Genomic DNA, 16908 nt, shown 5'->3' with positions numbered 1-16908 from the left:
TAGAAATAAACAACAAATATCAAATCAAGTGATCAGATCAGGTCTTTTTTCAAAAAAAAATTATTTACATTTTTTTTATTTTTTATCACCAGTTGACTTTTCGTTTCATTATTTTTTCCATAAAATTTCCTTTTAATTTTTATGAGATTTTCGTTTGTACTTTTCATTTCTTTTACCACTACGCTAACCAGGTATGAGGTTCGATCTTCGAGTTTTCCTTCCATTTCACTTGATCGCGTGCTCCGACACGGAAAACGACTAGTCGTTTGGATAGGACAAAAAAACAATGTCCACCCGTGTACAAATTCCAGTGGCAACGCATGGCATGGCAATGACCTATTCATTTCCCGATTGAAGAATAAAAGTAAGATGTGACTGAAACACCATTTACGGATAACATTTTCATCTTGGCCTTTTCTGAAAACTTATTAGTTTACTTTTGGATGATGGCGGCTACAATTTATATTATTAGTATTACGACATACCGGTGCTGTAAAGTATGATAACTTAAAATAATAATAATAAAAATGTTTTTCCATATGCTAATGTTAAACATATTTGATTATTCCCATCTTTTAATAAATTGCAGTGTCAATCAAGATCTGACAATATTTTCAAGAAGCAATTGAATGTCGTAAAATTAACGACCAATTTGGGATATCAATATCTTGCCACGTGACTCAAAATGGCAGGAAAATGAAATAATTTTTCAAAACATAACAAAATAAAATGTAACAACAAGAACCGTTGTCATGGATCCGGATGAATTGGCGAATATATTTTAATGCATTGCCATTTGTTTACTTCTGAAAGCATACAGTGAAGATATTGCTGTTGCTATTCGTTCTATTTCAGCCGACAGAGGCTAGGGACGGTGTCGGCGTCGATAGTTCGTTTTCTGGAACACCGGTAATCTGCAATGTCACGTGGATGTATAAATGGTGTAAGAACTAGGACTGTGAATATATCAACGTGTGATAACGGATATAGTCACCATTTAAACACTGAAACATTAACACAAAGCTACCCTATTGCTCTTCAAAGTGCCTTATTTTATCAAAATGGAAACGAGATCTAGAAATTTGGACAAAAACAAAGACATTCCAAGCAGACGAAAAGACATGGAAGATTCAAGTTTTGTTAATTCTGCCAAGGACAAGGGACCAGATGTTGCCGATGACAATATGCATGAGAAACATATGATTGAAATTGCTGGTAGAAAATTTCACAAAGTTATTTTAGTGACACACTTTAATGTTTTTTTGTATGCAACATGTTTCTGGATACAGCAGGGTGTTGTGCCAGTAAGTTTTGTAATTCTATACGTCATGTAGTTATATATGTTTTAGAAAGGGCCCAAAAAACAAGATAGCTAACAATAAAGGGATGTACAAGGTCCATGCTGTCACTGTTATGTACATGTAATCATGTCATTGGTATGGCTAATCCAAATAGGATAAATTGAAAGTAGTCTATTTTTAGTAATTGGGTTATTGTTTGAGACCTATATTTTGACATTCAACCTTGCTGCCCCCAACCATGGACCTTATAAGGTCCATGCCCGAATGAGCTCCTTTACAGAATGATATTTATTCTATGTGTGTAGATATAGATATGTCAGAAAAAAGTTACTTATAAACCCTGTTTACATTACAAATTTTAAGCGTGCCAGGCACAGCACAGTTACATTTTTTGTAGTGTTAACGGGTCAAACATAAGCGTGCTGTACTGAGTACCGTGCCAATTTGGCCTACTGCAGTAAGGTGGTCAAGGTACGGTGCCAGGCACGGCACGGTTAAATTTTCGTAGTGGTTCTCAGTACGGTTTACTGTGCATGTTCTGTCATCAGTTCTGTCAAATGGCTGCCCAAACTAAATCAATCGCCATAATTTTTCTGTGAAGAGTTCCACATTTGGTATATCTGGCACGTTTCTGAGACCGGTTATTTTAGAGTAATGTGAATGCGTCAATTTCTTAAATTTATTGCAGCCTGTGGTACTGTGCCGAGAACGGCACACTTATCACGGCCAAGTAAAAACAGGGCTATAGAGAGAGACTAATTGCAAACTAGAACCAATGATTTGCTTTTTGGTTGTACATGATTGGACATGTGGATAATGCTACTGATGATCGATGACTCATAGCATTAGTACTTTACACAGGAGACCTTGCAGTTAGACAGAAGTCAGAGTCCTTTTCTAGACTATGGGATCATTTTCTTGAACTTGGGTGCCAAGCTTTTACTCAGATTTGGCCTTTTTAAAGAATGAGAGAAAATGGGGAATAAAGTCCACTCAACACAAACTTGGTCATTTCGGGACCAACATATGGTTTAGTTTTATTTCAATAATTCGCTTGCACGCAGCGGTCTTTAGCAGTTGGAGGAAACCCGAGGACCCGGGGAAAACCCAAGAGTTTGGACAGGTGACCCTACTCTTTGTCACCTACAACTGGGGATTCGAAACCACACCAGTTGACTCAATGACAGGCCTTATGGTACACCGTGCATGTGCTAACCATTCGGCCATCCAACCCCCCCCCCCCCAGACTATTTAAAAAACATTTCAAGTTAGAGACAGCTGCCATACAAATATTTAGAAAATGTATAATTATAAATATGAATTTTTTAATATTTGTTCTCTTATTTCAGTATTTATCAGTGAAACTTGGCGTAGATCAAGTAACATTCGGTTATTTACAAACAGTTTTTGCCGTGGTGCAGCTGGCAGGGGGACCGTTATTTGGAAGATTTGGTGATTTGTATGGTAGTCGAGCAGCCATGAGTCTTGCGTTCATAGCCTGTGCATTGAACTATTTATTACTAGGATTTGCTACTAGCATTCCGCTATTGTTTATATCAAGATTACCGTCCTTATTCATGCACTGTATGCAAGGTAAGGAGTGAATTATGAAATGTTTGATATACAAACTTGGAGAGAGAGAGAGTAATGGAGTTAAGTGTTTACTTGAAACAAACTAAGTCATTTCAATTGATTGTTATGTAGTCTACTGGAGAGAGAGAGAGAGAGACAGAGAGAGAGAGAGAGAGAGAGAGACTTTCAGGACTAACATGTGGTTCAATTTTATTTCAATAAATCACTTGCGCGTAGGGTTTTTTAGTAGTGGGAGGAAACCGGAGAACCCAATCCAAAGAAAACCCACAAGGTTGGAAAGACGACTCTACTCCTTGTCACATACAAACTGGAAAAGGAAAGCATGCCGCTTGACTCAATGACAGACATTATGATCTAAAGCACATACATTAGACCATTAGACCTCCCCTCCCCCTTATATACTGATTTCCAAAAGAAAGTATACACACTAAAAGTATGACTAAGTTTTGTTTAGATTAAAAACATTTGATAAAGCATTACTGAGTTTGTCTCTTGCGTCCAAACTCAACATTTCTAAGCAAAATAAAAATGTGAAACAAATTGACATTCTACCCAAATACTGTATACCATGGAAAAAACGACTTTGGTTGATGCAGCACAAAATGCACAGTGTATACTTTCTTTTGGACATTAGTATACATGTACATGTAGATGTATGGAAACAGAGTTGTAAATTTTTTTATTGCAAGCTTTAAGAAACGGACATAATCAAACCATAAAGTTCAATGTATTTTAATGGGAACTGAAGCCTCCACAGGTCCAACAGCCAGATCTGTATTTACCTGGTAGGGTTGCCTGTCCAATCTCGTGGGTTTTCTCCGGGTCCTCCGCTTTCCTCCCACTGCTAAAGACCCCTACGCTCAAGCGAATTATTGAAATGAAATTAAACCATATGTTGGTCCTGAAATGACCTAGTTTGTGTCGAGTGGACGTTAAACCCTATTTCTCTCTCTCTCTCGGTATTTATCTGGTAGTATCAACACTCAACCACATCACCCTCTTCTCCACTCACACCAAGTTTTATTTGCTTACCCTGACAAGGATAGCTGTCTAGTCCTTCGGATGAGACGAAAAACCGAAAAGATCCCTTGGCAGTTGGAATTCGATATAAGAGTAGGCCGTAGTACCGCTGTCCGGGCAAAATTTCCCTCATAGCACACTGTATGGCGTATGCGCGTCTTCATTAGCCCAGGTTAGGAGCAGAACAGTAGGACGTTAAACTCCATTTCATTTCATTTATTTGCTTACAGCAGGGTCTAATAGCCCGTTCAGACCCTTAAGTTGAACTGGTTTAAAAACCCCGGGGATCGTTAAACCAGTTTAACTTATCCAGTTTAAACGCAAATGCGGGGCAAATAAACCAGTTTAAAAACCCCAGCTCACGTTCTATCTTCGAGAAGGCTTTTTATTTTAAACTGGTTCATCTTAGCCGTCTGAACGGGTTGGCTTAAAAACCCCGGCTCCAGCTTGCTTTGAGCATGCGCAGTACGCAGTAAGTCACATTCCTGTGAAAATATCGGGGTCAGACAGTGCCAATGTTATCGAAAGCGTGCGAGAAAAGAATAAAGAATATGAAGCTACCCATGTGTAGTTAACTCTAACCTCCGACCGAAGAGGTCAGAATAGTTAAACTTGTTTGGCTTATTGTACGTGTGAACGCAATACGATGCTGTCTTAAAAACCCCAGCGATTATGAACTGGTTTAAAAATAAGCATCTGAATGGGCTATATGAGTCCAGGAATGCTATGTGATCCTAAAAGAACAGCTAAACTTTAATTAAGAGTCATTATTGTACACAATGATATTCAATCTCAAATTGATTTTGTTATTTTAGGTGGTCAGATGATAGTCACTGATTTAGGTGATTCCCATCAAAGAGCTGATGCTATGGGTAAACTTGGTCTATCATATGGTGTTGGTATGGTAGTAGGACCATTAATAGGAGGAATTATTATCAAAACATTCAGGTAAAGTTGTTTTGTAATCCGTTGTTATGTAGTGAGAGAGAGAGAGAGAGAGAGAGAGAGAGAGAGAGAGTTTAACCTCCACTAGACATATGGTTCAATTTTATTTCAATGATTCGCTTGCGCGTGAGGGTCTTTGGCAGTGGAAGGAAACCGGAGGATTCGGAGAAAACCCACGAGGTTGGTCAGACGACCTTACTCCTTGTCATGTACAACCGGGAAATCGAAACCATGTGAGTTTACTCAATGACAGACCTTATGATACAACACGAATGTGCTAACCATTCGGCCATCCACTCCCCCCTGTTGTACGGGAACTAACCCAGTGATTTAAGATTCATATATGGGGGCTAAGGATGCAAAATAATGGTGATCAATCAGGATTATTGCAAAATGAATAATCACAATATCTTGGATTATTGTGATAAGATAATTTATCATGATGATTTAAATAATCATGCTTGACGGATTTATTATCACAATTATTAAAACTACGAAATTGATGCAGAATCCAAGTTTTCTGCAGCCAAATCATAATTGTGATTATGTTAAAAATAATCGTGATACAGCAATTATTGAGAGAGACGGTGATTATTTAATCACCTGACCCTATAACCATGAGACAATCCCAGGGTATCGCTGCATCCTTAATGGGAGCCATCGTTCCTTGGTGAGCATGCCATTGTCTCACTAACCAGAACGTCTTGGATTTGATCCCATGTTGGGGGTTTGGATGGCCGAATGGTTAGCACGTGCGTGCTGTATCATAAGGCCTGTCATTGAGTCAACTGGCGTGGTTTCGAATCACCGCTTGTACATGACAAAGAGTAGGGTCGCCTGTCCAACCTCGTGGGTTTTCTCCGGGTCCTCCGGTTTCCTCCCACTGCTAAAGACCCTATGCGCAAGCGAATTATTGAAATAAAATTAAACCATATGTTAAGTCCCAAAATGACCTAGTTTGTGTCGAGTGGACGTTAAACTCCATTTCTCTCTCTCTCTCTCTCTCTCGATCCCATGTTGACTGATCAGATTGTTCCTCAGGATTTTTCAGCATTATTTCCCTTTTGTCATTGGTGCAGTAGGGAGGATCTGTCAAGGAAAAACATCTTCAGGTAGTCCTTTGGATTGGGGGGGGGGGGGGGTGGATGGCTGAATGGTTAGCGTGCGCGCGCTGTATCATAAAGTCTGTCATTGAGTCGACTGGCGTGGTTTCGAATCCCCAGTTGTACGTGACAAGGAGTAGGGTCGCCTGTCCAACCTCGTGGGTTTTCTCTGGGTCCTCCGGTTTCCTCCCACTGCTAAAGAGCCCTACGCGCAAGCGAATTATGTAAATAAAATTAAACCATATGTTAGTCCCGAAATGACCTAGTTTGTGTCGAGTGGACGTTAAACCCCATTTCTCTCTCTCTCTCTCTCTCCCTTTGGATTGGACGAAAAACTGAGGGTCATCCGTCTACCCTTTACAGATGGAATTTAATGTAATTGTATAGCGGGTGGAAACGGCACTATCCAGGCAACTGCATGTAATAAGCCATGTCTGCATTTGCTTGGTTTGTGCAATAGTTAGTAACTCTATCTGGTTAATCTTCAAACTTATCCTATACAGAAGTAACCAACTCTCGATGGCTCCGCTATTTAGTAGATTTGAATATGTTTTGTGATTGATGAAATAACCGTAAAAATGGATAATCAAGACTTTGTTTACTATCGTATCGACGGTAGAAATGACAATCTAGGCTGGACTATAATTGTATCTAATGCCACTTTAAAGATATTTTATCTTATTGTAGTGAAGAGTCTGCAGCTTTTGTTGCCTGTGCTGGTTCATTAGCTAGTTTAGTGATGGTACAAACATTGATACCAGCTCATACAAAAAAACAACATATACGACAAAGTACAGATACAGGTATGTATTATATATACCATGCACTCTATCACTTCCAACATCGTATAGGATCGATACAATATCCCGTATTATACAGCATGTTGGAATACTCAATTGTCTCAATAACAGAAGTATTATTTCAATACACCTTCAGTTCATCCTGATTTTCCGGTGTGGTTCCCCCTTGTCAGCGATGCAGGACGGAGGGCCTGACAAGGACTGTCTAGTCCTTCGGATGAGACGAAAAACAGAGGTCCTGTGTATACATTGGAATGCACGTAAAAGATCCCTTGGCATTTGGAATTCTATATAATAGTAGGCGATAGTGCCGCTGCCCGGGCAAAATTTCCCTCATAGCACAGGGTATGGCCTATGCACGTAAAAGATCCCTTGGCAGTTGGAATTTGATATAAGTGTAGGCGATAGTGCCGCTGCCCGGGTAAAATTTCCCTCATAGCACACTGTATGGCGTATGCCTGTCTTCATTAGCCCAGCATAGGAGCAGAACAGTAGGACGTTAAACCCCATTTCATTTCATTTCATTTCAATACACCTTCAAATACCGAAAGTACATGTATTATTTCAATACACCTTCAAATACCGAAAGTATTATTTCAATACACCTTCAAATACCGAAAGTATTATTTCACTACACCTCAGAATACCCAGAACTTAAAATATGATATGGATAAACCTTTCTGTATATTCAAAACTTATTACATAAAATTAATACGTTTTTACATCGGACGCGTACAAACCACTTGTGGGTCATTTTGTTGATGTCTTCAAATTTAGAGTTCAAGTAAAATCGTTTCTTACTGTTTGTTATTTCACTATATCGATATGGATCAAGAGTGACAGGTTAGTTACTGAAGAGACGAGTATTGAAGTAAGAGAGAGAGAGAGGAATGGGTTTAACGGCCACTCGACACAAACTAGGTCATTTCAGGACTAACACATAGTTTATTTTTATTTCAATAATTCACTTGTGCGTAGGGGTTTTTAGCAGTGGGAGGAAACTGGAGGACCCGGAGAAAACCCACGAGGTTGGACAGGCGACCCTTGTCACTTACAACTATTGAAGTAAGAAGTGGTACCGATATCACTGCCTATTATAATTATTATAATATGGTTTCTTATATTTGTTTTATCAGTTTTTAACGAGGTTTTCTTTTGCTTTCAAAAAGTAATTTGTGTTGTATGGTGCTGCACTAATACAAGGACAGCTTACATAGTTACCGCGAGTTGCCATCTGACAACAATGCAAAGAATTATGGGTAATTCCTGTCCACACGGAACCATCTATTGAATACAGTGTATTTTACGCACCAAACTGATTATTGTAAAAGTATCTTAGGTTTGGAGTCCAGAGTAATCTTTCGTGTTCGTCCCTGGTTTTGGCCGCGAAAGTTCCTTAGGATTTTCAACATGGTTTTCCATGCCATTGGTGGATTATGGAGGGCCTGACAGAGAACAGTGTCTGGTGGTAAGGAAGGGACAAAAAACTGAGGTCCCTTGTTCACATTGGCGTTGACACTTGGAATTCGAAATAAATGTAGGCGTAGTGCTACCAATCTGGTTAAAGCACAGATCCTATTTCGTTTCGTTTTTATAGTTCAAAATTTCGTTTTACTTGCCTTTACTACACTTGGATCTGGAAGAGTTGTTCTTTAACTCGTGTTCTGAATGGTGTCAGGGATAAGCCAATGAAATGGTCTGTTACGGTGAGCTTTAGGCATGTGGGTAATCCACTAGTAACATCAATGCTGATTGGTTAATCAAATGTCTGATGTCATAGGTCGGTCTTTTGACCCCTGACGTGACCTATCACTATAACTTGTCAGATCTTCATGTAGTGTAGGCCATCGAAAGTATAAAAAAACGAAACGAAATATAGATCTGTATTATAATCAGATTGAAGTGGTACTGTCCAGGCATGATTTCCCTCATAGATTACTGTATGCCTGTCTTCATTAGCCAAGTCGGTGCAGAAAAGTAGGACATTAAACCCCATTTCATTTCGTTTGCAATCTTCCGACTTCTCATTTTTTTATAAATGATAGGAAATTGGTAACAGTCCACAACACATAATATTTTAATTGATTTACTATGTATGATTATCAATATATATTTCAGCACAAGCCAGTGATGTATTTAGTTTAAAGAAATTTATACATTTGATATTCATGCCGGGTGCTTTGTTTTTACTGTTGGTTAGAATGGGAACAGGTGAGAGAATATAATATTATCAGGAATTTGAGCAGGGGTGGGTCTAGGTTGGAGACAACATCAAGCTAAGCATGTGATCTAGCAGATTACCCAAGAATTTGATGAAAGGGACAATATTTCTGTTGATTTACGTCCATATTTAGAGTAGAGGGAGTCGGAAACGGCAGTAAAGCTTTGCACGTCCGTTTATGTTCGATGTTATGAATGTAGGAGAAACTAATATGATCTAATAAAAAGGTAAATGTGAACGCATAGTTACATATCGGTCACAACTCTATGGAATACATATTACAATCTGATTAAAACACAGATTCTATTTTGTTTCGTTTTTTATAGTTCAAAATTTCGTTTTACTTGTCTTTACTACACTAGAATCTGGAAGAGTTGTTATCATGGGTGCATGGAACTATGGGTATCCCACTAGAAACACCAATGCTGATTTGTTTATGGAATGTCTTATGTCATAGGGTCAAAAGCCAATGGTATGATCTCTGACGCGAACCCCCATTACAACTGCTCCGGTCTTCAAGTTTTCCGGCGTGGTTCTCCCTTGTCAGTGATGCAAGACGGAAGGCCTGACAAGGACAGCTGTCTAGTCATTTGGATGGGAAGAAAAAAACGAGGTCCGGTGTACACATTGGTGTGCACGTAAAAGATCCCTTGACAGAAGGAATTTGATATACATGTACTAGTGCCGCTGTCAGGTCAAAATTTCCCTCATAGCACACTGTATGGCGTATGCCCGTCTTTATTAGCCCAGTTCGGAGCCGAACAGTAGGACGTTTAACCCCATTTCATTTCATTTCATTTCGGTCTTCATGTAGTGGAGGACATCAGAAGTATAAAAAAACGAATTGAAATATAGATCTGTATTTTAAACAGATTGTGTTTATTACTGAGGGAGGCTTCAACTAGGCTTCTCTACATGCAGTCATTATCAAGCCTATTCAAGACATCGCTCAGTAATAAGCAGTAATTGTATTCCATAGAATTGTGACCTGTATATTCGACTTCAATTACTAAATGCCATTCAAACAATTTAGTTACATATCATGTAACAATGAGATTAAGAGATCTTATGTGGAATTGTATTTATTTTTTTTTTAGGTTTACCAATAGGAATATTTCAGAGTATGTTTAGTCGAGTTGCATTAGATGAATTTCATTTAGCTGCCGATCAGAATGGTTATTTAATGTCATATATTGGCGTCATGTCAATGGTAGGTTTCAAGAAAAAAAACCTTGTCTTTTTATATGCTCATACTAGACAGGGCCAGTTAATCTAAAAGGTGGTGTGACCCCAAATACATTGCAAAAACAGAATCCAATATGTGTTAACAATCGTATTCTTATTATTTAGGTAAACATTGTGAAAACAAGTGGCAAATAACTCAAGGGTTGGGGCATGTTCTCAGATACATTAGACAACATCATATTCAGATTTGACGAAAGTCGATCCCTGCGAAATACCGTAATTAAGTTAACCTTGCTCGTCTTTTTATATAGTTGTTCGGATGGGAAGGAAAACTGAGGACCCATGTACATATTGGCATGCACGTAATAGAACCCTTGGCACTTGGAATTCGATATAAGAGTAGGCTGTAGCGCTGCTGTCTGGGCAAAATTTCCCTCATAGCATACTGCATGGTGTATGTCTGTCTTCATTAGCCCAGTTTAGGAGCAGAACAGTAGGACAAGGGGAAGTCCTATTTCATTTTAAACAACTGACAAATATATTTTTAAAAGATACTACAAAACACAATCTGATTAAAACACAGATCCTATTTCGTTTCATTTTTTTATAGTTCAAAACTTTGTTTTACCTGTCTTCATGTAGTGGAGCCAATCAAAAGTATAAAAAAGCAAAAAAACAAATGAAATATAGATCATAACGTTATTATTACTAGGAGAAAATATTATTTTATATTAATAGATTGTACAAGGTGTAGGGGTTGGTATTTTAACAAAGAAATTTAGTGAAAATTCCATATTGAAAGCATCAACTATGATTTTAGTCTTTTCCTATTCTTTACTGGTAAGTAAATATTTCAGTTTATGTTAATCTCTGACTTAAATGACAATATTGGTGATATAAGAGATAAGGTGGCTATGAAGACCTGGTTATCCTGAATGTCAGTGACTAGTTTCATTCGTATTGAACTCTTCAGACTGATTGGACTCACGTGTTGGGCGTTTTTATTTATACTATTCCGAAACCCTGGTGGGGTTTCCATGGTTACTAATTGGTGAGGCTACCAGGGTTGGCCCCATGGCGGGGTTTGCTAATTTGTTACCGGGGTCGGTAGCTAGCTTACAAGGGTTGTACAGAGGTTTGACAAATTGGCGGGGTTCTGAATTTGTTACGGGGTCACTAGCTCGCTTACCAGGGTTGTACTGATCGTTTAGATTGAAGTGTTAGTGTCCATAATTTTGCTAACTAGGGTGCCTTGGGTTGGTTTGTAACAATGTTACTAGTCATAACAATGAAGGGATAGTATATAGACAAGGGTGTTGATGTAACACCCTTGAGAGGGGTGTAAGGCTAAATATAAATCCAAAGTTGGAACACTCAGGGGTAGAGCATTGTGATACAAAAATAAAAATGGTTGGACAATATTGGTGTCAGCTATTATCACATATGTGACAGAACTGGTTAAACACATTCCAAATATAATTTTAACACAGAGATCATTACTACGATAGATGCATAACAAAGATTTGAAGAATCAGAAGTGACGAAAGCAAAAGGAAAACAAGAGTTATCCTTCTATATAACTGACTGAAGTGACGAGTGATAACAGATACACAGGCGAATTTCTCCTCACTGATAAACCTTCAAAGACAAAAAGTTATGTGAGACTGTGAGAGGATATCTGACAATTTATAAAAAGAACTGACTGTCACTAGATAAAAGGAAAGGAAAATTTTCAGTTTGTTCTTAAAAACAAAAAGACATGACTCTAGGCGTGTAATATATATGTATAATTTCAGTCTTTTGTAAGTAATGTATGGCAGCTATGTTTAGTTTGTTTACCACTAGTTATTGGTTTAACTACACAGAATGTTGTTATAACCAGTGCTCTAACTAGAACAGTCAGTGAGGCTGATACAGGTGAGTTATATTGTTGTTTTAACTACCCAGAATGTTGTTATAACTAATGCACTAACTAGAACAGTCAGCGAGGCTGATACAGGTGAGTTATATTGTTGGTTTAACTACACAGAATGTTGTTATAATGAGTACTCTAACAAGAACAGTCAGTGAGGCTGATACAGGTGGGTTATATTGTTGTTTTAACTATGAAGAATGTTTTTATAATGAGTGCACTAACTAGAACAGTCAGCGAGGTTGATACAGGTGTATTGCTAACCTACAGGGGGGGTTGGATGGCCGAATGGTTAGCATGTGCGCGCTGTATCATAAGGCCTGTCATTGAGTGAACTGGCGTGGTTTCGAATCCTGGTTGTACGTGACAAGGAGTAGGGTCTCCTGTCCAACCTTGTGGGTTTTCTCCGGGTCCTCCAGTTTCCTCCCACTGCTAAAGACCCCTACGCGCAAGCGAATTATTGAAATAAAATTAAACCATATGTCAGTCCCGAAATGACCTAGTTTGTGTTGAGTGGACGTTAACCCCATTTCTGTCTGTCTGTTAACCTACAGAAATTTCAGGAAATTGTTGATAAAAACGGTGGTTGTCTCTGCTGCATGCTGTTTTTTGATGGTGATAGTCTCTCAGTTGATGACATGAGTTAGAACGTCTAAAAGTGTAGGTTAAGAAATTTCATTGTTCAAATGTATAAGCGACTTAATAATCCTGACAATCACTTACCTTGGTCATCCAGGTGGGAATTAAGCTACATTAGTTTATTGATGTTAAACATACATTATGCAAGAGCTAAATCTGACTATTGCAGGTCTTTATTAAGGCCTGACATGTTATCTAAATTATTAATTAGACATTAATTAACTTATCCAGATCATAATCAACTCTTGATGTCATCGTAAGCCTGTGATATTTAATGGATTAGAATCATATCTGCTGCACAACGCTCATTGATAATTAAATAAAAAATGGATAATCGAGACTAAGTTATTTTATTGTACGACTTTAGTAATGACGATCGAGGCTAGGCCAAAAATTCAATCACTTAATTCTCGGTTCAGAGTGGATCGATTTGATTGAATTGCCAGCTCTTTATCTAATCTCCCATAATTTATCCTTAAAGTAGCTAAGTCTCTAACTCAGTATCATCCAAAATCTTCGACATTGAAAACACGAATTATTTGTCAATTTAAATCAACATTGATGTTGTAATCTTACGGGGAAAAGATGGGCTTCTGATATCCAATAATTAAGACAAAATAAACAATTTACCGTTGGGACTCGTAGAAAGAGGCTAGATATATTCCACAATTCATGTCAAACAGTGACGTCATATTCTTATTGGATTGAGACTTCTGGCGTATTTCGCCGAACATAACTGATTAGAAATTGCAGTAAAAACAGAAACGATTGAATGTTAATCAGTTTATATACATTCACATCATATTATTATATACGTTGCGACCCATTTATGTCAATTTCTAGATCCAAAATATTAGCGATTTAGCTCCTTTAAGTTTCTATTCTCCTCGTGCAATATATCAAAATTTTCAGGTCTACTCAAACATAAAAAATAATCTAATAATGTTTTGTTGGTTTGTTTCAGGTGCTATGATTGGTTTAAATATGGCTGTCAATTCGTTAGTACGAACCGTCTCACCAACTATAGGAGGATACATGTTTGCAGCATACGGTTTTCCATCATTCGGTTATTTTGGCTCAGTAGTGTGTTTTATTGTTACGTTGGTTCTATTTTGGAAGATCTAATATTTCTATCAGCAATTCGTTAAATTGTCCTACAGGTAATACATGGGACACAATTCTATGGAATACAACTGTTTATTACTGAGCGATGGTTTCAATAAGGCTTCTCTCATCTTGATCAGGCAACGATCAGATGTGATGGGACATTATTAATAATTACAAGTCTTTATTTAATGAGAAGGCCTTATCTTTGAGTAATTCTAGTATTTCTATCAGAAAATTGTTAAATTGTTGGAATGGCTGGAAGTGCATAAGAAATATTCAGCAAGTTGTTAATGGTAAATCTTTGATTAATGGGATGGCCTTAATCTGATTAAAATACAGATCTATATTTCGTTTTGTTTTTTTATATTTTTGATGACCTACACAACATGAAGATCTGACCGGTTGTAGTGGAAGGTCGCGTCAGGGGTGGCACAAGCGACTTTTTACTCTATGGTGTCAGACATTGATTAATCAATCAGCGTTCATGTTTCTGGTGGTTTACCCACAGTTCCATGCATGGAATGCTAAGAAGTCGCCGTAACAGATAGTTTTATTGTCTGATACCTCACACCATCCAGAACGCATGTTATATAACAACTCTTCCAGATCCCTGTGTAGTACAGACAAATAAAGTGAAATTTTAAACTATAAAAAACGAAACGAAATAGGTTCTGAGTTTTAACCAGATTGGGAAAGCCTTATCTTTTAGAAGATCTAGTATTTCTATCGGCAAATGGTTAATGTTATATCTTTGTTAAATGGGAAGGCCTTTTTGTTTGGTAAATCTAGTATTTCTATCAACAAATCGTTAATGTTAAGTCTTTGTCTAAAGGGAAGGCCGTATCTTTTGGTAAATCGAGTATTTCTATCAGCCAATTGTTAATGTTATATCTTTGTTTAAAGGGAAGGTCGTATCTTTTGGTAAATCTAGTATTTCTATCAGCAAATCGTTAATGTTAAAACTTTGTTAAATGGGAAAGCCTTATCTTAGTAATTAGAACATTTTGAAGGAGAATATAAATGTTGAAAAGGTGATTAGTTAGGCCATATAAAAAATATACTGGTTCCGAGATACTCTGTATCTTATTCGGTATAGTAACAGTGTGTAACAATTAGAGAATATATCTTGAGATATATTGGATATATCTGTTATCAGGTATAATATGTGACCAGCTCTGGCTAAAGGATATACATGTCACACGGCATTGAATTTCAATTCATTTATAGAAGTGTTATGGGACGAAAATTCTGAATTTAAGATTTCTGTGAAAATACATCACATAATGTCTCTAGGTTCATGTCCCAAAATCATAAGTAGGTAAAAAGTAGCAATTAATCAGCCGTATGCATCAACACACTGCTTTTTTAGGTGTTTTTGCGGTACCATATCGAACGAACCACCAGGACTTTCACAACAAACCTTCAGAATTAAAAGTAGAATTGTAATATATCAATAACTCAGTGTTCATTTTTTGATCCATGAGGATCCTTTAATCAGAGCTGGACACATATAATATGCAACTGACCAGGGGCGTATCCAGGAATTTGAGGAGAGTGGGTCCGAGATTACCCGATAATTTGATAAAATCAGAAGCTCTGAGACAATATTTCTGCTCATTTAGGTTGATAGGATTACAGTGGAGAGAGACCAAAATGTTGGCATTATATGCACCTCTCACCTGAGCTAAAGTAAGGTGTAATATATGCACCTCTCACCTGAGCTAAAGTAAGGTGTAATATATGCACCTCTCACCTGAGCTAAAGTAAGGTGTAATATATGCACCTCTCACCTGAGCTAAAGTAAGGTGTAATATTTATTACACCTCTCACCTGAGCTAAAGTAAGGTGTAATATATGCACCTCTCACCTGAGCTAAAGTAAGGTGTAATATATGCACTTCTCACCTGAGCTAAAGTAAGGTGTAATATATGCACCTCTCACCTGAGCTAAAATATCTGTTATAAGGTGTAATATATGCACCTTTCACCTGAGCTAAAGTAAGGTGTAATATATGCACCTCTCACCTGAGCTAAAATATCTGTTATAAGGTGTAACATATGCACCGCTCACCTGAGCTAAAATATCTGTCATAAGGTGTAATATATGCACTTCTTACCTGAGCTAAAGTAAGGTGTAATATATATACCTATCACCTGAGCTAAAATATCTGTTATAAGGTGTAACATATGCACCTCTTACCTGAGCTAAAATATCTGTTATATAGGGTGCAATATATGCACCTCTCACCTGAGCTAAAATATCAGTTTATAGGTGTAATTTTTTACCCTCTCACCCGAGCTAAATGTCTGTTAATTTGAATGTAAAACTATATTTATTCATTGAAGTTTTTATTTTATTATTAACAATAAATTTTGTTGTATTTTTTTTATAACTTTATGTATATGCATTTATTTAATCTAGATTAAAATAAATTTAACTTTAATTTCTATTTTTTTATTTATTTTTTTTTATTGTTTTCCACTTTTTGTTATAAAAATAGCATTGCCAAGCTGAAAAATCCCTTAGGATCATACCCCCGGACCTCCTGGTAAGTGAGCTAGCTCCTTACACCAAGGGAGGGGGAGAGGGTTGGATGGCCGAATGGTTAGCCCGTACGCATTGTATCATAAGGTCTGTCATTGAGTCAACTGGTGTGGTGTCGATCCCCCGGGTTGTACGTGGCAAGGAGTCGCCTGTCCAATCTCGTGGGTTTACTCTGGGTTCTCCTGGTTTCCTCTCACTGCTAAAGACTCCTACGTGCAAGTGAATTATTGAAATAAAATTACACCATGTTAGTCCCGAGATGACTTAGTTTGTGTCGAGTGGACCTTAAACCCCATTTCATACCATAATAGGATCATAGAAGTGGCATAGATAAAATCCTACATAGCCACATTCTTCATATAAGTCTCACTATCCAGCATTCGAGTTAGATTCAACTGCAAGGGAAGACAACTCTGTTTGTGAGAGTGACACAGTCAGGGCTTGAGAGAACCTGTAATATGTAGACCACAAGGAAAGTTGTTCATGCTGCCTCTTAATTCAAAACAAGTTTTATTTTTCTAAAATGCACTACTAACTC

At 37.6% G+C, this 16908-nt stretch overlaps 1 protein-coding gene across 1 annotated transcript; it reads left to right on the top strand.

Annotated features, from left to right (window-relative positions):
* Positions 1 to 675: 675 nt before the first annotated feature.
* LOC126831923 (solute carrier family 22 member 18) lies at positions 676 to 16269 on the top strand. Its single transcript, XM_056100734.1, has 9 exons — positions 676 to 1304; positions 2651 to 2894; positions 4730 to 4862; positions 6650 to 6765; positions 8881 to 8973; positions 10081 to 10193; positions 10907 to 11008; positions 11965 to 12085; positions 13684 to 16269. Exons 1-9 carry the CDS (start codon positions 1062 to 1064, stop codon positions 13842 to 13844), a joined length of 1326 nt encoding a protein of 441 aa, XP_055956709.1. The 5' UTR covers positions 676 to 1061; the 3' UTR covers positions 13845 to 16269.
* Positions 16270 to 16908: the final 639 nt, after the last annotated feature.

Source organism: Patella vulgata, chromosome 1 (assembly GCF_932274485.2).
Source record: "Patella vulgata chromosome 1, xgPatVulg1.2, whole genome shotgun sequence".
Taxonomy (NCBI): domain Eukaryota; kingdom Metazoa; phylum Mollusca; class Gastropoda; family Patellidae; genus Patella; species Patella vulgata.
The sequence above is the reverse complement of the archived record's forward strand: the minus strand, read 5'-3'. Positions and strand labels throughout refer to the sequence as shown.